The sequence below is a fragment of the Nothoprocta perdicaria genome, unplaced genomic scaffold (assembly GCF_003342845.1).
Source record: "Nothoprocta perdicaria isolate Ctin4 unplaced genomic scaffold, notPer1 scaffold_137, whole genome shotgun sequence".
Taxonomy (NCBI): Eukaryota; Metazoa; Chordata; class Aves; order Tinamiformes; family Tinamidae; genus Nothoprocta; species Nothoprocta perdicaria.
The window spans coordinates 169,114-193,186 of NW_020454505.1; the positions used below are offsets into that span (position 1 = coordinate 169,114).

Here is a 24,073-nt window from a genome sequence, read left to right on the forward strand (position 1 = left end):
AAACATTATATTGCTCTTCTTTAAGGTTGTTTTCAAGATTCTTGCAGTATGAGTAGATTTTCTTTTCTTTCACAACAGTTGGGGTCAGCTTTAGTGATAAGCAAATGTTTCAGTCATTTCATTAAAATACATCAGGTATGAATTTGTCTTAGGTTAAGATTTTCTGACAAGATCCAGACATGTATAGAAAGATGCATGCTGACTTTCATTTAGTTCCAGACTAAATAACATTTCTCCTGGTAGGAGTCCCAGGCATTTCAGGAACTGTTTCAGAAGTTACCTATCACTCATCTCAAATAAGAACTTGATCTCTGTGCTTATAAATGTTCTCAAAACAATGTATGTGTGTGATTAGGATTCAAATTCAAATCAAATTTTCAGAGCAAATTAACTATTTTATTATTTAGTAAGTCTAGTAAGTTCCTGTGTAGTTGTATTAATTCTAACTATTGATTCCATCCAATGCATGGATGTGTGTAATATGAGAAGAAAAAATGTTTATTTTCCTTCTGTTCTCTAAAAAAAGAGACAACTATCTGCCTTCTTTGATTGCATGTTGTTTCTTTCTTATCTTATCTCAAGCGCTCTATGTCCTGCTACTCTGTGTCTCCTTTGTAAAAAAAAAAAAATTAGGAAAAACAGGAACAAGTGAACGAATAAAATTATAACTAAAAAGCTTGGAATATGCCTAACACTCTTTCAAAAAATAAATGAAAAATGTGAAATATTTATTGACTTTATTTTTTTATATCATTTTAAAGGATAATATTTTTGCGGTTGGAACTAAATCATGAAGAACAGAGAGACCACAAAATATTGTACAGGATAAATATATAACCTGACAAATATTAGTGAAGCAAAATAGCACTGGAAATATTAATGCCTAGTTCATATTGTGCAAGCATTATATAATATTCTGTAAGAGTTTTGTTTTTTATTCAAGTATGTAAACCTGTTTTTTAGAGAATTAACAGGGAACATACTGAGGATAGCTCATTTTTGGCCATGAAATTGAGTTTCACTGTTTGCAGGGCTCAATTATGCTTTTGTAACAAACATCATGCTTTTCATTTTTATAATAACTTTCACCTGGTGTTCTGCAAATTCTGCACTAGTGTTGCTGGGTGAATAATGGAAGTATTTTTTGCAGATGTCAATTTCAGGGGGTTCATACTCTGCTTTTCTCACTCAAAGAAGGGCAATCTGACCCAGTCCTTCCTTACTGATATTACCAGTTTTAGTATATTTGCACATTCTGTGGATTTTTTTTTTAGGTGTACCCCAAGGTGACTTACTGTAAAGGCCTACAACCAATGTAGAATGGAAATAAGTTAATAACAGTAGTACAGAAATAACTGTCTTCCTTTATTTCTTCTCTTCATAGTTTGTTGCCCAGCCCAACTGCCAGCAGCTGCTTGCGTCCCGCTGGTATGATGAGTTCCCTGGATGGAGGAGGCGACACTGGGCCGTGAAGATGATGACATGTGTTGTGATAGGACTCCTTTTCCCAGTCTTTTCTGTGTGCTACCTGATAGCTCCCAAAAGCCCATTAGGGCTGTTCATCAGAAAGCCATTTATCAAATTTATCTGCCATACTGCATCCTACTTGACTTTTCTGTTCCTGCTGTTGCTTGCCTCTCAGCATATTGACAGATCTGACTTGAACATGCAAGGACCACCACCAACCATCGTCGAGTGGATGATATTACCGTGGGTCCTGGGTAAATGTATAACTAAAGAAAATACAATGAAAAATGTTTTGACCCCTGCAATTCTACCAAGCATTTCTAAGATAGGAAGATACATTGAACCACATAGTACTGTCCTACACTCCAAAACCTAGGGAGAGTAGTGGACTACTCAGGTAGAGCTTAAAGATCCAAAGTCTAGCCACCCAGTAGTATTTCTGATACATTATGCTGAGAGAAAGAAAAAGACATCAGAGGTACCTGGTGATTAAGTTGTGCCCTGAAACATAAAAACATAAATATTGATAATCTTTTAATATCTGTTGCCTTCAGTACAGAGATTGTTATTTCCATGCAATAGAATGAGGGACATTTGCAGAGTGTTAACTGCATAATAGTTAACATAACATAAACAATCTTGGTTATTAATGAAGGTAAAACATGTTTCTAATATCATAGATCCACTTATCACAAATAGTGTTGATACAGTGCATATTTTCACTAAAATATGCACCCAGAGATGTTTTCTGTGAAAAAATCATTGACGAGGACTGGTCAAGCAACTTCAAACAGAAGTTCATCAAAAGGAACTGATGAAACTTCATCAGAAGGAATGAGAAAATCCCTTAGGATTTTCCAAAGAGGGGGAAAGATTACCCCTCTGCCTGGATATTTCAATTTGAGTTTATTGAAATCCTGTTTTGTTTGAGTCATGTAAACTTTGAATATCTGACTGYGTCTGCTCTGTCGTACGAGACTACACCACCCTCCATCCTCTCTGTCCTTGCCTGTTCTCCTTGCCAGATGGTATCTCTCTTGGCCTGTTTCTGTGTTCTGCATTTCATTCTATGTATGTTGTTCCCTAACCAAGTTAGCCAAATATACCTGGTGTGGACTAAGATGAAATTATACAAAGAAGGATGTGATCGGTTTAATCATACAAATTTAAATTCGATATCTTCATTCAAATTGCCATCACATCGGCAAGTTCATATATTTTTGAATTTTTTTTGAAACATTCTAATGGGCTTTTAACACTGTTAGCTTCACATTAAGATGCCTCTTCTTTACACTTTCATGACTTTTCTTAAACACCTGGCTTTTTTTAGAACAACCGAGCTGACAAGGCTCTTGGCATCATCTATGATATAATTTATACTGTTGAATTTATAATTTACATGAATTTATAATACACTAATTGGCAGTGCCTGATATTCCAGAGGAGAGTGAGTCAGTGACTYTTTGCTATATATTCCTCTGTAGAGACAAAGCAGGATGTAGGACTACATCTGTCTTTCACTTAGCAAGTCTGCATGACCTAAAACCCTATGTCTGTACTCTTACTTGCTGGGAAGCTCTCAAAAGGATTTGGCTTTCATAAATGAACTGCCTTCTGGGATTTTTCCCACAATAGCACAGCATAACACAGTCCTCATTGCCAGCCTTCACTGCAAGGCATCCTTTGYGAGGAAAATATTGCTGCCAACATTAAGAAAACAATATCTAGTGTTATTATTGAAAAGGATTAATCTGGCAGGCCGGTTAGAGCACATTTCATACTGACATGCCAGCTTGAGCAGTAAATGAAATCACTTTTAAATATCAAAAAATATTTCACAGAGAAAAAAAAAAAAAAAGTCCAGTTATGTACTGTCATGAAATAAGGAACCAGTATAAGGCCCATTTGTTTGATACATTGCATCCTTAGAAATAAATGTTCCAATACTGGAGCAGAGCGGGTTTCTGTTCTTCACTCTCCTGCACCTAGCAGTGAAAGTAGCAGCTTTGCTTTCTGGCATTCCAAACTACCAGGTAGTGAACATCTATGTGGCTTTCACAGTATCCTGTGATACTTTGGGTATGTGACACACAGACCCTTGACACTCTAAAGTGACTTGTATCATTAACCTTTTTAAAAAAAACAGAAGTCCAAAAAATAAAGATTTTAGAAAGAYATTTAGCTAGTTTTAACTAAAGGCAAATGTAAAATTTAATATTTAGCTGGAGAAATCCTCCCTAGGAAAAAAAAAATGACGAGACAATCCTCCCTAGCCACTCAAACATTAACACTGGCYGGATAAGGCTTTAAGTAACCCCACATCCCAAAACACTTGCTAGAAAGAGCTGTTGACCCTGACAATTGCAATGACCAAAAGAGTATTAGTACTTGCAGTGTAGCCTCATATAATCATGTTATGTCACTACKGCCTGTTCATTTTAACATATGTACGAAGTATATGTCTAACTCTCCGTTAATAAACTAAGTTTTATCAGGTCATAACCAATAAGCTAAGAGTAGCTGCAGTTTAACCTATTATCTCATCGATATATACTATTTAGTTAAGCAATATCCTTAAAAACAATAAATGTAGTATTGAATTACAAAAGGGAGCCTAAGTGTTGAATTGTGGGACAAAACTAATGCAGCTCTAGGGTTATAGTTTCACTCAGAAATTGGGAATGCAACCAAGTAAAATCTTTTTTCAAAGCAAAGGTTATCTTGAAGCAGCTACCACACCTCAAAGCTATTAACATATTAAACAATATAATTGTTTTTCTTCCCTTCATTAAAATAGCTATGCATGTAATTTGCATTTTAATTGCTGTCTTTCTTAATCTGAATAGCGAAAGAGGAGTTACATCTTCCAGGCTTCTCTTCAACATGAATTTCAGCACACATATACCTCATAGAATTTAAGAAGTTTCAAGATTGTCCATAACTATCTAAGCTCTCCAGAAATCAAACAGTAATTAGCATTTGCCTACTACTATGTAATAGGAGTGTGAATATGCATAATTATCACATATTAAAAGTGTCATTAGAGTAGGAACCTCAAGGGAAAAACCTGCATTGGACTTACATTTCCATGGAGACTCTCAATCTGATATTTTAAAAAGTCAYTTAAGGAAACTTTTGAATTTCTTTTTCTTTTACACAGTTAGATGATTGCACAAATGGTATTGCAACTTGTGATTATTTGTGGAATAATAAGTATAACAAGACTAAYAGTATAGCTTTAAGAAACAATTGTGGAAATATCTCCTGGCACAAGTGAGGAAGAACAATATTTTCCACCAGTCAGTTCCTGAGTGATCTTTTAGCATGAAAACAGTGATGCAAACAGGAAGTGAAAAAAGACCCATCCTCACCCTCTGTGGGCCTTGACTGTAGGTCTCATGAAGATCATGTTAATTCTCATAGACTTACCATAACTGTTCCAGTTTGCCTTAAATGCTAGCCTCCTACGTAGCAGTGTCCACACTGAAATTTATCTTAGTGGACAGTCAGCTCATCAGGGAATGCTACCAAGGCCAGTTGAGGAAGCTGACAACCAGTTTCATTGTCTTGATGTTCAACAGATGTGGTTAAAAAGCTCTTTTGTTGGTTGCTCAGGGTGGCTGTAGCAAAGGACATTTTGGGGCAAATTTGTTTTGATGAGATTTATGCTCTTTTATGGGCATCTTTAAATGTTGATCGTAATTATGTTGTTCAGAATATTGCCTGGGAAAGGAATGCACTCTTAACRGATTTCTTTTTAACAATGTGTTCTCTATTTTCTTTCCATCAGAATGTTTTATGCAAATTATTGGAGTATGTGAATCTATAGAGAATGTAGATATGCAGTGAAAACTGCATGTATTTGTGGTCAAAAAGCGTCTAAGTAGAATATATGGGATARTACATTCTTGTTCACACAGAGCAAAAAGCATGTCTAAAATGATAGCACAGCATGACACTTTAGAATGATGTGTGCATAGATACAGCAAACACACTCTACAATATAAGCTATATTTGGTCAAGAAAGCCTTGTGTAAAAACATGAATAGTTAGTACTAATCAAATTTTTTCCAGGAGCAGAGATACAGGACAATATGCCCAATGTGATAAATTAGTACATAAGCAAATACAGTGTAGTGGAGGAAAGTAAGTCTAGACAAAGCTGGAACACAGCTTCAGCCAGAAAGGAAAATAATGCACATAATGACTACTTAAGGCCACCTAATCTAACCAACTGCTCAGCAGAGGCTAACTTCAAAGACAGATCTGGTGGCTCAGGCTCTGGTCCAGTCAAGTTTTGAAAATCTCCAAGGTTGGAGGTTGCACAGCACTTTTCAGTAACCTGTGCTGGTGAGTAGCTACTTGTGAATCATTTTTTTTTCCTGGTGTCCAATTGTAATTTCTCATGTTCTGTCTCATGATCATTACCTTTTATCCTTCTACTCTGAACTTCTGAGACAAGTCTGACTTGATCTACTCATAACCTTCATTTTCATTAGTGAAGGACAAGAGTTCACAGACCCYTGTTAGTCTTCACTTCTGTAGGCTGAACAAGCCAAGCTCCTTCCTGGTGAAGCATTTGCTTCAGCACCCTCATCAGCTTGATGGCCTTCCCCTAAATTCACTCCAGTTGATTAATATCTTTTATTATTATTATTGTTATTGTGATTCCCAAAACTGGACTCACATGTTCATTTAATTATCAGGAGAGCTACTTGTTGCCAGAACTGCCTGAAACTTGCCTTAACAGGAATTTCCACTCAAGTTGCTTATACCTTTATCAAATTTTAAATATTTTAGATGAGCAGTTTCTATGTAGATGATTTTATTCCTTTGTTGTTGATGCTGTTGGCTAATAGATTTGTCTGTTTAAAATATCTGTATAATCCTGCCATTTCCCAAAATTAGGCCAAAGAAAAATATTTATTTTGATTATTACAAAAAAAAAAAAAGGAGAATTTTTCTTTTGGAAAACTCTTCCATTAGTGTCATGACCTCCAATGCAATATGGGTGGCCTTAATGTGTTTTTGCTATTATTGTAAAACTCTGCTCTAAATATGAAAAGCTTTTGGAAGTGTGTCTTTCCGCTAAAATGAAACTGCAGGCTGTGCTTCAGCAACTGGATGCAATCCACAGTGTCCTTGTTTAGCCAGTTCCTAAGATAAGCAAACCTGGAAGTTGGAAGAGCCCTTAATTTTTTTTTTTCTTTTTCTTTTTTTTCCTTACGTCCTCAAATCCTACCTAAGCATTCAGTATTAACTGAAGTTGATTTAGGACTTAGACTAGGTGGATCATTGCTCTGGCCTGATCTTTATTGGCCTTTTATGGTGTATAGAGTATGGAAAGTAAATGGAATTCCCTTCTTTAACAATGACTGTTTGAATACTATTTTTTAATACGCGTTCACTAGCTATGGCAAGCTTCCATGCCACAGGCATTGTCTTAGAACTGCAAACAAGCACTCGCTTTTACAAGAGATGATATAAAAAGATCATATATAGGCAAGTATTCCACTGAATAAGATGTTTTAATACAGCCAGAATATTTTACTGTTGGAATCAGATTTTGGCAAGCCCTCATAAATTGTTTTCATCTCAGGCCTGTTTTCAATTGAGAACCGTTGCGCTTGTTCTGTTAGTATTGGAATATTTCACATTTTCACATTACAATCATATAACTTAACAGATAAAAAAGATAGAAAAAGGTGTGCCTGGATGCCTGGATGCCCGCCTGGATGCCGCCCTGTGCCACATGCTCTAGGTGTGCCTGCTTGAGCAGGAAGGTTGGACTAGATGATCTCTAGAGGTCCCTTCCAACCTTCTGTGATTCTGTGATTCTGTGTGATTCTGTGCTTCCTAGGAGATGCCTCGGCAAAGAGTCTAAAGACATTTGATGTTCTGTGGCTTCTTTAATCATCTCTCTCTCAGTTTCTCTTTCTCCCATTTTTTTGCAAGGAGAGGTGGTGTTTCTCCTCACCACCATTGTGCCTTCCTTAGCACTGTCCAGTGGAGATTTTATTGGAGAAATGATGGAGATTCAGGCATTTTTTAAGGCTAAGAAATGACTCATGTATGTGAATGCCCTATCTTCTTTCAAAGTTATTTTTAGCCATAAAGCTGCTTTGCCAAAGGTGGACACCTCTTGGGGAAAATATTCTAAGTGTTTTTGTAGCACTTAGACTCGGTAGGCACTTCGGACTTGGAAACCTTCTCACAGCATCAACTGATGTTCTGAGATGGGCTTCTAAGTGATAGTGAAAGCCCATGTTTGAAATTCATTCCTTTTGCCAATTCCTGCTGTCTCTCTTGGCCGAGCTGCCCTCACACTCAGCATTCATACACTCTGGACATCAACCAGGCTTTGAAACTCAAATTTTGTGATTTAGGGAGAATTAAAGTGTCTTGTTCTGTGAATTCTGCTTTCAACATCGAGCTCCTAATTTTGGTCGTTGACCCACAGAGTATTTCAATTTCTAAATCCCGTTATGGGACTGAGCTCCCAGTCATGACATTGAGTTCCTCACTGTTAGGAACTACAAATGATGCCTAGTGATGAGGGAGCAGGGAAGGTCATAGCTTCCTGCACCTCTCATCATCACTTCTGAGTTTGCACAGAGCTGCCTCTGCGAGAAAGCCAAACTTGACTCTGCCTCAATGCTTGGGCCTGGCATATGAACTCCCTTGGCCCTGCATTTTCTGAAATAACTCCCCAGCCAGCACACAATAGGTCCGGGGACGGATGTKTCCAGAGTGAGTGTAGAGTAAGGAAGGCCTGACTTACTTACTGCACAGCAGACACTGACCAGCACAGGGAATGCAGATTTGCTCTATCTAGGGCTTCAGTAGCTTTTATGCAGTGCCATAAGACCTTCTTGTGCTTCACAGACCAGCTATGTTTCATTTATTGTTTCCACAGGTCTTGTAGACTGCTGTGGATCTAAGCCTTAGACATCCTTGAAAACTGTAATTTATTGCTGCTAACTATATGACAAAAATATCTTCATTATCTTATTATAACAAAATTAAGACACTGCAATAATTGCTGAGAGTGATAAGAAATACACATTTAGACGTACAACACATTAATTAGTATTAGACTGAAGGTCTAATATGTGCCTGTAAGCTACACATTGATTTATAAATTAGAGTGTTCTGGTTATACTTAGGCTTTCTGGTAATAGTTAGGATGCAAACCTTGCTCCTCAGCCTCTCTGAAAATATTTTGTGGAAGCAAGAAAATGATTTCTATAGTAAACAAATCAATATTGATAAATGCCTGCCATGAACAGCTTCAATGAAGCATATTGAAAAGCATAATGAGTAAAATTATGCATGCACTATTCCTCATGTAAACCTATTGAGCTTAATAGAGACATAAAAGCAGTAAATGAAGATACACTTTTTCTCTAAAGAGATATTTATAGATTCCTATGCAAAAATACCTGAGGGTAGTTTTGGCTAGCTAGATTTATGCCTGGAATTTTATTGCATAGCAGAATTCAAAATCAAAAATAGGCAGAATTTCTGCACTGTAGTGTAGTTACATACCTGTCCATAGGCCCTTACACCAAAATTAGATGCTTACTCCTTATGAATAGACRTTTAAATCAAAAGAAACATGACTTAGACCAGGCTTATTTGCACCTGATCAGTATTTCTCAAAAAAATATGACTTTTCTTGAGCACAAGAATAAACACACTGCTGTACTTAATCAGAACTGAATATTCTCAGCCCTATATATATATAWAAAAAGTTTCCTGATCTTTTTATTGTTCTATTGTGTCTTTACCTTTCCACTGTTCTACTATTGCAGAGGCATTACTAAAATTAATCTTCACAGTCCCTGTGAAAGAAAGGATTAAGTTGAATTTTACAGATAAGAAAGTGAAGTGAAAGAATGAATTAAGTATTCTCAGTGTTGAGCTGTATGCACAGATTATTTAAATGATGAATTCCCAGATTTAGCTCACTGGGGTATCACCATCCTGTGAAGACAGTTGGGGACAGTTGGTCCCTCTGGAGCATTGCTCCCAGATCTTTGCATGGTATGACAGAAGATTCAGTTCATCAAACCAGCTGTAAAAAAGAAGAGATATTCAGGACTTACCAGTGCCCCTTGAATTCCCTGGGATGACTTCCCCTCACTTCAGAGAGCTCTAGATCATTACCAACTTGTCTCACTTTTCATTGGAGGTGTTGTACCTGTGAAAAACTCCAGGTCTCATTGTAGAGCAAAGCTGAGTTTGTCAGTTGAATGATTTTACAGTTCAGTGAAATTTTTCTTTTAAAAAAACATACTGAAAGCTTGTTGTTGAACTTGGCACACAGAGACTAGCCCTGAGGAGCCTCTTGCTGGCACTTACTGGCAAGGAACAAAAATAGCAGAGCGAACAACCTTTTGTTGGAAAGGTGAGGCCAAAACTAGCTAGGGATCCACAAATCTTTTTAAAAAAGAGAGTTCAAAACACTRTTTTTTGTATTCCTGCCTTGGAGAAATCTTGGCACTATTATTTACAAGGAGGCATTAACCATCATTAGATTTAGAAACAATGGAAGGCAATTTTCCAAATGTTTGTGTTATGAAGATGGAATAACATTTTATGAATTTCCACAGCTGCCCCCAAAAATCTATTTAATTTTGTAGTTGCTCAAGATAGAGTACAGGAGAGAAATCTAGTCAAGGTGTTTCTGGGATTTTTTGTCTTATAAATGTATGCCCTCTTTGAATCTCCAAATCAGGAAGAGGTTGGAGAGATTTTGTAGTCCAACCCCAGGCTATATTCAGAAGGACACAGAATATTCCTATGAGTATTGAGCTGTTCTCGTTCTCAGAGTTGCAAGATGTGAGTTTGCAAGCTCAGTCTTACTTTATGAACAGAATAGAAAATATATCCATATTTTTAAAAAGGCATTTCAGTGTGTAATGCCCAAAGATTTCAAGACTGTAATTACAGTTTTGAAATCTAAGTGCATTACTAAAAGCATTGTTCCATTTGATGCCTTAACTAACATTCTTAACACTTAAATGTGCATGCACACACACACACACACACACACAATATAGCTATAGATCAAAAATACAAAATAATAGCTAGTGTTTTCAGTGTGTATATATTAATGTGTATATGTATGTACACAAATCTACACATTGTTCATCTGTAGTATAAAATATGTATTACTCAATACTTAAGACTGACTTTTTGAAAGTATGAACTAACTTAAATGAAAATTTGATTTTTTAAAATGTCATTTTTTTCTAGGAAGCTTCTTATTTTAATGTCTCTGTTTTTCAGTAAGACAGCATTTTGACTGTACACATTGGTTTAGGCAAAACTTATTTTTAAAAATATGTAGGGATTGTTTTGGTAGAAGAAACATTATTCATCAAAGTTCACACACATTTACTGCAAAATGAAAATATGCTTAACTCATAGGTTCTTTTTTCTCAAAAAATATTTTATCTGATTTACTTTGTTCCTTTTTTTATACTAGACAAATGATTTAGTTGCACTGATCAATTGCTTATATAGTACCTCACAGTGCTATAAGAAAGTTTCCAGTGGTACCTGTCATTTACAGGGCCTCGTGCAGTCTGTGGGATTCCTGCCCTGACYTGAGATACCATTAAAACTATGAAATGTTTTAAGTAGTAATCACAAGGGCAGGCATTTTGAAACAAAATGAGATGATAGAAATAAATTTGATTACTTCTTCCACATCTAGTTATAAACAATAGCAACAAATATTTAAAATCTCAGTTTCAATTTATGTAATTTAAGTCCATGTTCCATAAGGTGGAAGAGTACTGTTTATTCTTTCATATTGAAAGGAAATAAATATAAAAGCAGCAGAGATGAGTCAGCAAAGAGGTGGGTTTTGGTTCAACCTTTCCACTATCCTGAGCTTTTCCTAATTTTCCCARTTAATATAACAGGAAAAACTTGATGTTTTGTGTCAAAATCTGAAGAGGTGATATCTCTAATTCCTCTCAGTCCTTCATTCTTGTAAAATCTTCTTTGTTACAGTTATGATTTACAACAGAATTTTAAGACCTCTGGCTGTGTAACTGTGGTAACTAATTTCCAAACGGTAAATTAATCCCAAATGGGGTAACTTGGAAGCACTGAGCTTCCTTGCTTAGAGTAGTTCCTTCAATTGGGCCTTCAAGAAGTCTTCAAATTTGCAGAAAGCATCTGGGATTTCAGAGTACTGTTGTAGCATAATGCTCTAGGCAGATTTGGAGAACTTACAGGGCTCAAGAAACTCCCATTTTTTGAGCATCTCTTGTTCCAGTTAAATACCACTCAGGATACCTAGTAGTAGAGACCTGACAGCTCCAGAGACTTACTTCATCTTTCATCTTGGGCTTCCCCTGAAGTTGTGGATCTTGGTAGTCCATTTTGGGACATTGTACTTTCCAATATTTTCCATTTTAAAAAGTATTAGATATCTGACATATATGGAAAGTTCTGCTAGGCATGAATGAATTGAGTATCCATCATAAATAYAATATCCATTCCTCTGGGACATAAATCTCAAATCAAATCAGCTGACACCCAAAGCAGGAGCATCAGCAGATACGGAAACTGGCTCCAAATGCTATCTCAGTAGCAGGGTCCTTGAGAGTCTTTAAAACCAAGGTTAGAACTTCCCATCCACAAAGTAATGAAAGTTTTCAAGAGGAGTATGCTCATAGATTTCCTACCCAGGGGTGAAGACTTGAATTTTYCAAAGTTTGATCAAGACACCTGACAAGGTTATCTAAAAACAAGGGAATCTCCAGAAGTATGCTTCATGTATTGGATTCATTAAAAGCTCACTGAGTTCTGTGAACTAAYACTTTTTAAATGAAGCTCTGCTTCACTGAAGAGTTTCTATTTGCCCTTTCATTAACCTGCATAAGGAGCAGACATCAAGACTGGGACTCATCTGACCAAATGTAGACATCTGTAGTGCATACTCTACTTCTGAGACAGTCTCTATAATTGATTCTCTCTCTCCATTGACTCAAAGGGCAATCTAGGATGAGTAGTTCAGATGGAGCTGTTTGCATTGCAAACAACTAAAAGTAGGTAAGAGAAATCCCATCATTAACTGCATTGCTGCATGACCTATCTACAGAATTTGCTATGTATTAGCTGTTGAAATGAAAAATTAAGACTTAACGGAAGAAATCTTCTACACTAGTCAGTGAAACAAATTATGCCCAGCTTCAGGTTCTCTGGAGTACTATGGAGTCCAGCCTCTCTCTTGAGTTTTCACTTAGATGGTTTGGCAGGCAAGAAAAACTAAACTGTCAGCTTTCTAGTATGGTCAACAAAAATGTAGGATTTCCAGTTTTCAGTAATTGTTTGGTTAAAAAGAAGAAATTCTCTGATAAAACAAAACTGAAAATTTTCTTGAGACAGAATAAAAAAAATGAGACCCAACAGTATTAAGATATCAAAGCGTACTTTGAGAACTTCCAATTTCCAGATGATTTTGGCATTACTGATAGTGTGGTTTAATTGTTCCTCATTTATGATTATCAGATTTACAACAGCCATATATTGTCTTCCACGGGAATGTAATAGGTCAGTATTTATCTGTTGATGTCAACTTCTGCAATTATATTTTCATTTTCTGAAGCCCAGGAAGTGCTGGAAACAWCAGTCTGGCTTTTGATGTAGAAACCAGACCAAATGTAGAAGCATTAGTAAGCATCTATCTTTTAGTCTGTACATAATTCTATTATATTTTAGTTGGTGCTATCAAAGTGTATGATGCTGAGCAACATTACAGAGAAAACAGCTCTGCTGTGTTGTGTCAGTTCCTGTTTTGGCAGTTTGTGAATCATGGGAGTATCTCAGTAGAAGAATTTCCTGAAGTTACTCTTTTCTCTTAATTATTTGTATTATTAATCACCTCACTYATTTTTGCTCTATTTTTAAAGCATATTTTATTGGAATGCTTAACTGTGATGAATGAGAAGACAGTTTAGTGTACAGGGATTCTTATTTTCTAAAGTAGGGAATTTTTCTATGAGAGTGACATTCTGCTTTCTGAGCCAAAGTCATCATCCAAGAGCCAAGATCCTAGTGCTAAATATGCAATATTAAATAAATATATATGCAATATTAAATATGCATTAAACAAGATTAAATAAAAATATAATTAAATAAAACAGAAATGCCTCTAACACAGAGGCTTAGGGACCATTAGGCTCTTTGGCCCTGGGCTTCCTCAAAGTCACCTCTCTGGGTACTGTGATATAATGCTTATTTTTGTATGTTATTCTGTGATTTGAGCTGGAGTAGTTCAGAGCAGTGTCTGAAACATATTGAGTATATTGCAGCCTACAGAATGGATATTTTTTAATGGTGCAGCAAAAGATCATATTTACAGGTCTATGACCTGCTCATCGAAGGCTGAAGGAGGGAGAGGGAATCAGACAGTGTCAAAAGCCTTTTCAGCAAGGCTTTTGACACTGTCTCCCATAACATCCTCATACGGAAGCTCCGGAACAGTGGACTAGACGAGTACACAGTGCGGTGGATCGAGGGCTGGCTGGATGGCAGAGCTCAGAGGGTGGTGATAAATGGGGCCGAGTCCAGTTGGCGGCCTGTGGCCAGTGGTGTCCCCCAGGGGTCAGTGCTGGGCCCAGTGCTGTTCAACTTGTTTATCAATGACCTGGACGAGGGCACTGAGTGCACCCTTAGCAAGTTTGCAGATGACACCAAGCTGGGTGGAGTGGCCGACACTCCGGAGGGCTGTGCTGCCATCCAGAGGGACCTGGACAGGCTGGAGAGYTGGGCAGAGAGGAACCTCATGAGGTTCAATAAGGACAAGTGCAGGGTCYKRCMCCTGGGGAGGAATAACCCCAGGCATCAGTACAGATYAGGGGTSGACCTGCTGGARAGCACCTCCACGGAGAGGGACCTGGGAGTCCTGGTTGACACTAAGTTAACCATGAGTGAGCAGTGTGCCCTCGTGGCCAAGAAGGCCAATGGGATCCTGGCCTGCATCAGGAGGAGTGTTGCCAGCAGGTCAAGGGAGGTGATTCTGCCCCTCTRCTCAGCTCTGGTGAGGCCGCACCTGGAGTAYTGKGKGCAGTTCTGGGCWCCCCAGTATAGGARGGACGTGGAGCTTCTRGAGAGGGTCCAGAGAAGGGCAACCAGGATGATTAAGGGAATGGAACATCTCTCGTATGAAGAGAGGCTGAGTGAGCTGGGCCTGTTTTCTCTGGAGAAGAGACGGCTCAGAGGGGATATGATTAATATGTATAAGTTCAGGAAGGGAGAATGCAGGGAGGAAGGGGACAAGCTGTTCTCACTGGTGGCCAGCGATAGGACGAGGGGTAATGGCCACAAGCTGAAGCATAAGAAGTTCCGTCTCCAGGTGAGGAGCAACTTCTTTACTGTTAGGGTGACAGAGCAGTGGAACAGGCTGCCCAGGGAGGTTGTGGAGTCTCCTACTCTGGAGGTCTTCAAAACCCGCCTGGATGCCACCCTGTGCCACATGCTGTAGGTGTGCCTGCTTGAGCGGGAAGGTTGGACTAGATGATCTCTAGAGGTCCCTTCCAGCCTTAAATATTCTGTGAATTCTGTGAATCTGTGAGATCTGCTCTAGTCTTGTCCATASTATGTGTTGGTAATGATCGGCTCTTTGAAGAGTAGATGATTAATTCTTGCATGCAAGGCTAAAACTGTCAGGCATTTAGAAGCCTCCCTACTGAGTGGTCCTGCAAATGGGTATTCCCTTTATGATGGCACTTAGGCAGTTTAACAGCAACAGTAGACACTGTGTTACTGCATATTGGCTCCTACCATGCAATCCTATTCTGTTCTTTTCWTACTTTGAATCATCACACTTGATTGCAGCTGGAAAATAATTTTTTTTTTCCTCTTAAAAGTGCTATATTTGGTGAATCAGTTTTATCTGACCAGTTTGATCTGATTTAAAGGTAGAGCTGCAATCAGCCTAACRTGGACATCAGAATGGGTTTTTCCCACTTTCTACTCAATGTGTTCCCACCGTGCTCCTTTTCAGAATTTGTTTCTYCAGCTTTACAGGCAGCTGAAAAATTGCATGTCCTTGTAGCTGAAAATGAACCCTACTAAAACATAATGTGCTGGAACAGCTGGATGATTCAGATACTCCTGAAGCTCATAATTACTGATGCTAACACATAGGAGCAAGGTGGAAATGTGGCTGAGATCTGCAGGGGCAAGGTAGTAAGGAAAGGAATCTTTCATTTCAGCCAGGACGTGAGCCAAAACACTACAAAATGAAACTGTACTCCTTCCACTTTACCTMTCCCTCTTCCTCTGCAAATATTACCTGACACAAACGAAAATACAAAAGAAATTTCCTTTTAGAGATCATATCTGAGATTACATGCAAGTTTTCTATGCTATCGATTAAAAGATAATGAGGTGAAAATGTAACAGTTCAAAGCTAAGCCCACAATATAGCAATACAGAACTATATAAGCCCTTGTATGAAATCTGGTAAATGTTTCTTAAAGCAATATATGATAACCAAGTGATGAAAAGTCATGTTGAATTGYTTTTCAGCCTTCAGAGGTGAGAAGTGATCTCTTTTGCCATAAATGTTGCATCTATTTTGAGTAAAAAGAAAGAAATTTTTAAAAGTAACTGTGAAAAATGTAAGAGTGCCATTGGCATTGCTAACTAAGAAAACTCTGTATGTGTATATGTATATATATTTATACACACACAAACACAGAGTGTATCTAAATGTTCCATTGTTGTTTGTGTGTTTTTATATTCCATATTATACAATAATGTGACCTGTCCTGTTCAGAGCATAAAAAGAGTCTCCACACAATTGTCTCAGGAGCTGCTAAACTGAGCTCATGTCAGACAACTTGCAGTATTTCCAACCGAGGCTGAATATTCCTATACCACTTTCTGTCCAGCGCAATATGTGCTCTGCACACCTGAAAACAGGTTCAATTCTTCCAGGACCCAAAGGAAAGGAATGATCAAAAATATTTTGCTGAAGACACTGGCCTTTCCTATGAGAAAGGAGATTTTAGCTTTAAATTGATGATAGAAATTCTCATCCTAACTGCTGGTTCCAATTGAAACAAATGATGAGTTGGCTTGATTCCTGCAGTCATGAAGATTTCAGCTTGAATTACACTGGAGCAGAAATCCAAAGGCTAAGTTGGCAGTGCTGAATGGTTTGGAGACCCTTTTTATACTTATTAGGATGTGAAAAAGATCAAAGGAAGCCAAACAAATAGCCCCTACATGTGCAGAAGACTGACAACTTAGCTTGGAAATATTAATAGAAAAGTAAGCTTTCACCTAAGTGCAACTTGGACCACTCATGTGTCTTCCCTTTATAGTTAATGTAAAGAAACCAAATCAATTGTGAGATAATGTTTAGGATAGTTAWAGACTTTTTATGCTGTTGTTAACATTCATGCTTAATGAATTATATTCTATTTGCAGGTTTTATCTGGGGTGAAATTAAACAGATGTGGGATGGTGGACTTCAGGACTACATTCATGATTGGTGGAACCTCATGGACTTTGTAATGAACTCCTTATACTTAGCAACAATCTCCTTGAAAATTGTTGCATTTTCAAAGGTAATTTATTTTCAGATAAGTATTAAACATAACTTAGATAATGCTTCTTTAAACTTCTCTTTATATTTTATAGTCTCTGAGGCTTACCAGTTCAAATATATAGAAATATGTGATTATTGACTCTTCTGCATCTACAAAGAGATGCTAAACCAGGATAAATGTACGCTGTGGACTGGAATTATATCTTTTTTTGTCTAGCTTCAGGCAATAGTTTGTTATCTGATCCTGAATAATCAGCTTGTTATCTGATCCTGAATAATCAGCATATTATCATGTTCTTGCTAGTATTTAATGTGCAGAACGTTATATTTTGTTTAGGTCTTTGCCTATTTCTTAGTGAGAAGTTATTACTGCTGAGACAATTTCACCCAACATGCATAACTTAAAGATATGGATATGTTTATTCTCTCACTGTTTTAATGAGCTTTTTATGAATAGCTTTATATTTCCACTGTTTGAAATTTCTTCCAGTAAAATACTAGTTCTTTCCGAAGTCATGGAACATATTACACTTTGCATGTATTTAACAGGAACCTCTAATAGAAATCCCCCACAAAAATGAAATATTTGTGTCACAAAATGGTCCCAAATGTAAAGAAAGCACATCTGAAAGGATTATGAAAGCATTTCTTAGCATCTGTCATGGAGGTCTCATCACATCCACATAAATATAACAAGCTCATTTATACTGGCCATTTCTATCAGTGTTGTATTTCACTGCTACCAGCTACCCTACATACATGGAACAAGGTTCTTTGCCCAAGTCCTTCTGGCTCAGAAGAGAAGAAGCAGCAGCCATCAAGTAGCTGATTACAGCTCCCTGGTCTCAAATCACAGCTCCTTAGGATGTAGCATAAACCTACAGCAACACATATGCCTAATTTATCCCAACATTTGGTGGCTATTCATGAGGATACACTGTTGGAAACTTTTTCAGGAATAGAAATTTAGATCTGCTTTCCTGAAAGAGTGGGAGGCTCAAGAGTTATAGAATCATTAAGGGTGGAAGGGACCTCTAGAGATCATTTAGTCCAACGCTCTGATAAAGCAGGGACACCCAGAGCACGGGGCATAGGGTGGCATCCGGGGAGTTTGGGAGATCTCCACAGAACTCCTTCTCTACAGCCTCCCTGGGCAGCCTGTTCCAGGGCTCTGTCACCCTCACAGGGAAGAAGTTCCTCCTCACATGGAGATGGAACTGCCTGTGTTTCAGCTTGTATCCATTGCCCGTTGTCCTATCACTGGCCACCACTGAGAAGAGCTTGGCCCCTTCCTCCCTTCATTTACCCTTCAGGTATTTATACATATTAATCAGATTCCCTCTCAACTGTCTCCAGGGTAAACAAGCCCAACTCACTTAGTCTTTCCTCCTATGATATATGTTCCACTCCCTTAATCATCTTTGTTGCCCTCTGCTGGACCCTCGCTAGAAGCTCCACAAAACTGTGGGGAGATCTGCCATTTAAAGCTGATGAAGCACCTTTACACACAAGGATACCTTATTGTACAGTGGTTGGAGAATAAATAGTCATGTAGCCATGTGACAAAACAATTAAAAAAGCATCCTTCCAAAGCATTGGAGACAACTAATTACTCACTTCAGAATAATATTAATTAGAAGGCATTATTATTAATTAGAAGGTCTTATAATCCCTTCATGTCCCAGACAGCTTTTGCTTACAGTAATCAGATTTCATGCTGACAATATCTGGGATACCCGTGCTTCTATTACTCTTCAAATTAGTGCTTGCATGACATAATTAACATGATTAATAAAGCACTATTTTTGATTTTGCAGCTATTAGCACTTTACTACATGTGCGATGGTGCACCCAAATACCTTTTTGCTCACCCTTAAAATAGCCTGTATTCTGGTAAACAATTGAACTTCGACACATAAGAGAAAGATGCATAGAAAAAAGTAATGCAAGCATAACATTACTGAGGCACCTTTGTTTCAGCTACCTATGAGAGCTCCCCATGAGCACCCTAGATGAGGCTGAGAGGATTCCAAATGCAGTCAGTACCTTGTGATACTTAACTTTCATCTTTGTTTGACAAACCTTGCACAACAGGTTTTTCTCAAATGCCTGCTAGCTTTGCTTACCAAATCACACCTAGCAGCTCAGGTCTTAAATGCTTTCTACCTGCTGTGAATCAGTGAAGCAGTTAAAACTACTACCCAAGAAGTCATTTTAACCAATGCTCTTGAATAAAAAGATGAGAGTTCCCTCAAAAAAATCCATCTGTGTGACAACTGTTCCAAGGGTAAGAAATATCAAAGGTTTCTGACAGACAGCAGTTAAGCAAACAGAGATTGTATTATTTGCAGCAGCTGGTGGGCCAAAACAAATTACACAAAAAAGTGTAATTTCAGAATGAAGTAACTATGACAATAACTCGAAGTTGTCTACTTGAGGCCTGGTATTTAAATCAGATTGGTGTATCTCATGCATTTAAGAGAGCTATTTTCCTGTATATGTGAATATGCAAAGTCTTTTTAAATTATCTGGTGTATCCAATGAAAATGCTCTCTTTATGATAAATAGCATGACTATAAGGCATGACTATAAGCATAGCCTTGTACCAAGTTTTGTAACAGTACAAGATAAGCAATTTAAAGCAACATATCTGTTTTGGTGGAAGGTTGTAAATACAAATAATTGTGCTATCAAATAAGTAGCTCTTTTTATGTTTTTGAAGGATAGTATGTTTTATGATGTATCAAATTGGATACGTCAGTATACACGGAGACCCTGCTGGCTTTATTCATTTGTTAAACCTGAGCATAGGACTCAGCGCTATTTGTTTCCGAGTCTGCTTACGTACAATTTTACTTTACTGATTATGAGCCATTGATGTGAAATGCTCTCTGATTCACACATAATCCATCACGTAGTTTGGAAACAAGTTCCTATTCAAGGCAAGAACTCTGAAAACTAACTAAAACACATCATCGGACTCCATATTTATTGTCCTAATTGCAATAAATCTGCTCTGCCTAGTAGTAAATAGGATGGATTTTCTCTTCTGCCACWAATTCTGCAGAAGTTGACATCTTCTTATCCCTTTGCACTATAAAATGGTTTTGTTTATAGTTTTGTCAGATTAACAGATCCAATGTTCATTTACATATGAGGATTAGCCCCCATAAGAATAATCTAGACTCCATTCCTCAGTGTAATTGCTGTTTTAAAGGTCTTTGCTACCCCACCCCCTGCATTTCCTACTGCTGCTCTGAAATGCAGCATAATGAAAAGATTGGGGCATACATTTTAAAATAGCAAGAGTTGACATTCACATCTGACATTTCAGAAGAGGATTTGAAGTTATTTTCCTGAAGTGGATAAAATTATTTAACCTTTTCTCACCATCAGAATTGAGAGGCTCATATTTGGCCAAGATTAGACAGTCTGTTAAACACTGAGGAAGCCCCATTTACATTTCTGTTTGATCTTTCTTGGTCACCTACAATTCATAACTTTTTCTCTTAATGAGACAACAATCATCACCCAACTCTTTTCTCACAAATGGCTCAGATAATAGATTTGCATTTGACTTCCTCTGAATAAGGATCAGGAATTGTTATCATTTATTCCTAGGGTGACATCACACATTCATCAGACATATGTTTTAAAGCTCTACTCTCCATTTTCCACTGATGTTTTTATTCATTATTTTATTCCATTTTTCTTCAACTAATCAGATGACAATAGGTATATTATTTTTAGTCTTCTCTCCACTAGAATATTTCCAGTTCATTTCTGAATCTACTTCTCAGACCTTCACTTTTCTCACTGTTTTCAACATGATATTTCTAGTTTCTTAAATTATATTTCTTAAAAACTAAAAAAAAAAAAAAAAGAGCAAAAACCCTCATTCTTTGCTTTTGTTCATGAGACCTTTGCATTGTATCTGCATGTAGATAAGACTTAGGTTTAAGAAAGGCAGAATCGTAACCTGAGATAAAAGAAGTATGCCTCAGGGCATTTGATCTTTTCTTGCTTGGAAAATAAGGCAATAATAAATGGAGATTTTTTAATTGGTCAGAGAGGCTTGTGTTGACTACTAAACTGTTTTGGCAGCACTTTGAAATAGGTTATTTGTGAGGTAAGGCTATGTTGTTGACGCTGAAGATTTTGATAAGAATGTTTAAAGGCCACTATGATCCTTAAAATGCACTTTAAATTGAATACACTTAAAATGCACTTTAAGACAACTTTAAATTGAACAGAGCTGATTTTTATCATGGAAGGTAATATAACATAAAAGAATAAAGTATTATGGGACATAAACCTACACACTGATTCACATGAATATGAATGAAATTAGACCAAAAAACAAAAAGCAGAAAAAGTGTTTTGCAATTCTTTTGCAATTCTTTTGTCCTGTACCACCAGGTAATAATGTGAGTTATAAAATTATAAAAGACTGATAAGAAAGACTGGCTATGTAAAAACTTTCCTAATATTAATAAAGAATGCCAATTTTCCATCTTAAGTTCAGTTGCAATAAATTCATGTCTTTTGCAATAACTGGAGAGTTTTTATAATAGATTAAGGCCTCTTAAAGAACCTGACATAGTTCTAGCATAGATCAATGAAAAGGGAGAAGGAATCCCCATGGGTCATATTTTAATTCTTTTTCTAATATTCACATTTCTCAACAAGTAACAATTTTATTTCTTTATTTCTGGATTTCAACATCTTGTTCATCATTTTTGAACTCTTTTTTGTTGTTAGTGGTGGTGGTTTCTTTTAAACCTCTGGAGTTTTGGTACCAGTCATCTCATCATAATTATCTTGTTGCCCAATCCATATTCACTTTCATTTCAGTCCAGAATATCAAAGATTTAGTCTTTTCTTCTCTTCATTGGGCTTCTCAGCCATGTCATTCTTTCTATTTTTTTTTTAGAAAAAAATGGATAGGATTCATCTTGTCAACCAACTTTCTAGATATCTGAATAGTCCCTCCTTTACCTCAACTTATATGACATATGCTCATATGCTGCTTTACCTCAGCAACTCATGTGACGTATTGCAGATACTTGCTTTGTATTGCTCTGGAAATGCCCATTTCTCCCTGCTACCTATAAACGTAGTTGACAGAGAACTCAGAGAGCAATTCTCTACCCCGATCATTTGAACCTTTTTCATGCCCCCTTACTGTATCCTAAATATCCCGATCATTGTAGTTTTACTCTTTCCTCATGAAAGTTCTTACTTTTTTAAAAAAAAAATCTGCTACTATTATACACCTTTGCCTAAAATATGCCTCTTTTTTGATGTTTTTTAAACAACTACATATCCTTCTATTTTCAATTTGTCTTCTTAAAATCTTATTTTGTTGTATACTTTCCCTTGTGTTCTTTTGTCCAATCTAAAAATGCATTGCAATGTGCAATTCTAATATTTCTTTGCACTGGCAATTGTGCCTAGTTACTTAATAGGTACACTTATTAGGTACAAGTTTTTATATACCAGGATTGTAAAATGATATCAGAATTCACAGTAGCATGCTGTGTAGTAATACTGAAATAAAGACAGAGAAAAATGCTGAGGAATTCACACCTCTCTCTTCTCAGGAGATCTTGTAAATTTCTTCTTGCTTTCATCTGCTTTTAACTGCTCTGGAAACTCAGTTGTGTTTTGTCCTGGCTATTACCTCATCACTAGTTTTGAATTAATCAGAATGGAGCTGAAGGGCAATAGCAGATGAGGCAGAATAGCATCTCTCTTGGAGCTAAAATGTCAAATGCAACAAGATGTGGTTTTACAACATGCTTAGTAGCAGAAAGCATATTATAATAGCCAAAGTATTGACCTGTGACTCCAGCTGGACCAGGTATAATTCCCTGTTTCATAGAGAAGGAATACCCCAGTGCGTGAAACACAAAGCAGAGTGATTCTTAACTCAATAGCAGGCTATTATTTTCCAGATTTGCAGTTCTCACCCTAAAATCCACCAAATTGTTGGATGCTCTGGATCCTTTTGTATCAATAAATAAAGCTGATTGATCCAGAGCACTGGCACTCCCTCACCTAAGCCACTAGTTAGAGCAAACCAGGCATGGTGTTATCTGGTGCCTCCTGCCTCTATTCCAGACACTCCCCTGTCCTGGCAACTTGAAAGCAGTCACCCTTCTTTGGAAGGTATGTGTGTAATGGAAGTACTGTGGTGGGATGTGCTTTTTAATTTGGCCTCAGTGGTAGGGAAGAGTCCCTCTGCTTACTTCTACTAAGGGCACAGACTGTGATGGCTCTGAAGGCTGCATCTGGGTGGTCCAGAGTCAGTGAAGATGCACTCCTTTTAACTGTACTTCATATTATATTATTCCATGTTTTTAGAGTGCTCCATAGCACAGATTGATAGCATTCCTCTGATATGTTCTGTAAAACAGATTAATGAAACCCAATAAATAATAATGAGCAACAGTAATTAAGCCTTAGTTCAAAGTAATGTCTTTCATCTTCAAGAAAGCTGTTGGTAGAGTTGGAACAGTAAAGCATCATAGTTCCAGGGATCAGACTGTTTGATAATGAGATGAATAAGCAGTTTGCCACGGTTCATTAATAAATATCTTTTTCATCATTGGTCCAGTGTAAGCAATTAGGAAATACATATTTATTCCATGATAAGATGGTTTCTTTCAGCTTGCCAAAGATTTTGCAGGTTTCCATCCATCATTGTCTTATCTATAGTGTTTGTCTCTCAAGAAATAATTTAACTGATTTTGCAGCTGGAAAAAATCTATACTTCTAAAAATCAAGATGTTCAGAACTGATTGCTTTTATTATCTGTTAAAATGGTTGTACATGCTTTCATTACAGTAAAAATCATAACCAAATGCAAAACACAGTCAAAAAAAAAGGAGAAAGCATAGGCCATTCTGCAAACAAAAAGGAACACTAAGTCTAAAGATAGCAGCCATTTTTGCTTTTCCTAACATAAATAGCTCTGCTGAAGACATTCTGCTCCCCCAAAGAGGTTTATTTTTATTGTGC

General features: G+C 37.2%; 1 protein-coding gene across 1 annotated transcript in view; it reads left to right on the forward strand.

Annotated features, from left to right (window-relative positions):
* Positions 1 to 24,073, forward strand: part of TRPC4 (transient receptor potential cation channel subfamily C member 4) — a 120,848-nt gene that overhangs the window by 79,453 nt on the left and 17,322 nt on the right. The window contains exons 4-5 of the mRNA XM_026033939.1: positions 1,385 to 1,721; positions 16,930 to 17,069. Of these exons, the coding sequence (XP_025889724.1) occupies positions 1,385 to 1,721; positions 16,930 to 17,069 (477 nt within the window). The remainder of the gene's footprint in view (positions 1 to 1,384; positions 1,722 to 16,929; positions 17,070 to 24,073) is intronic.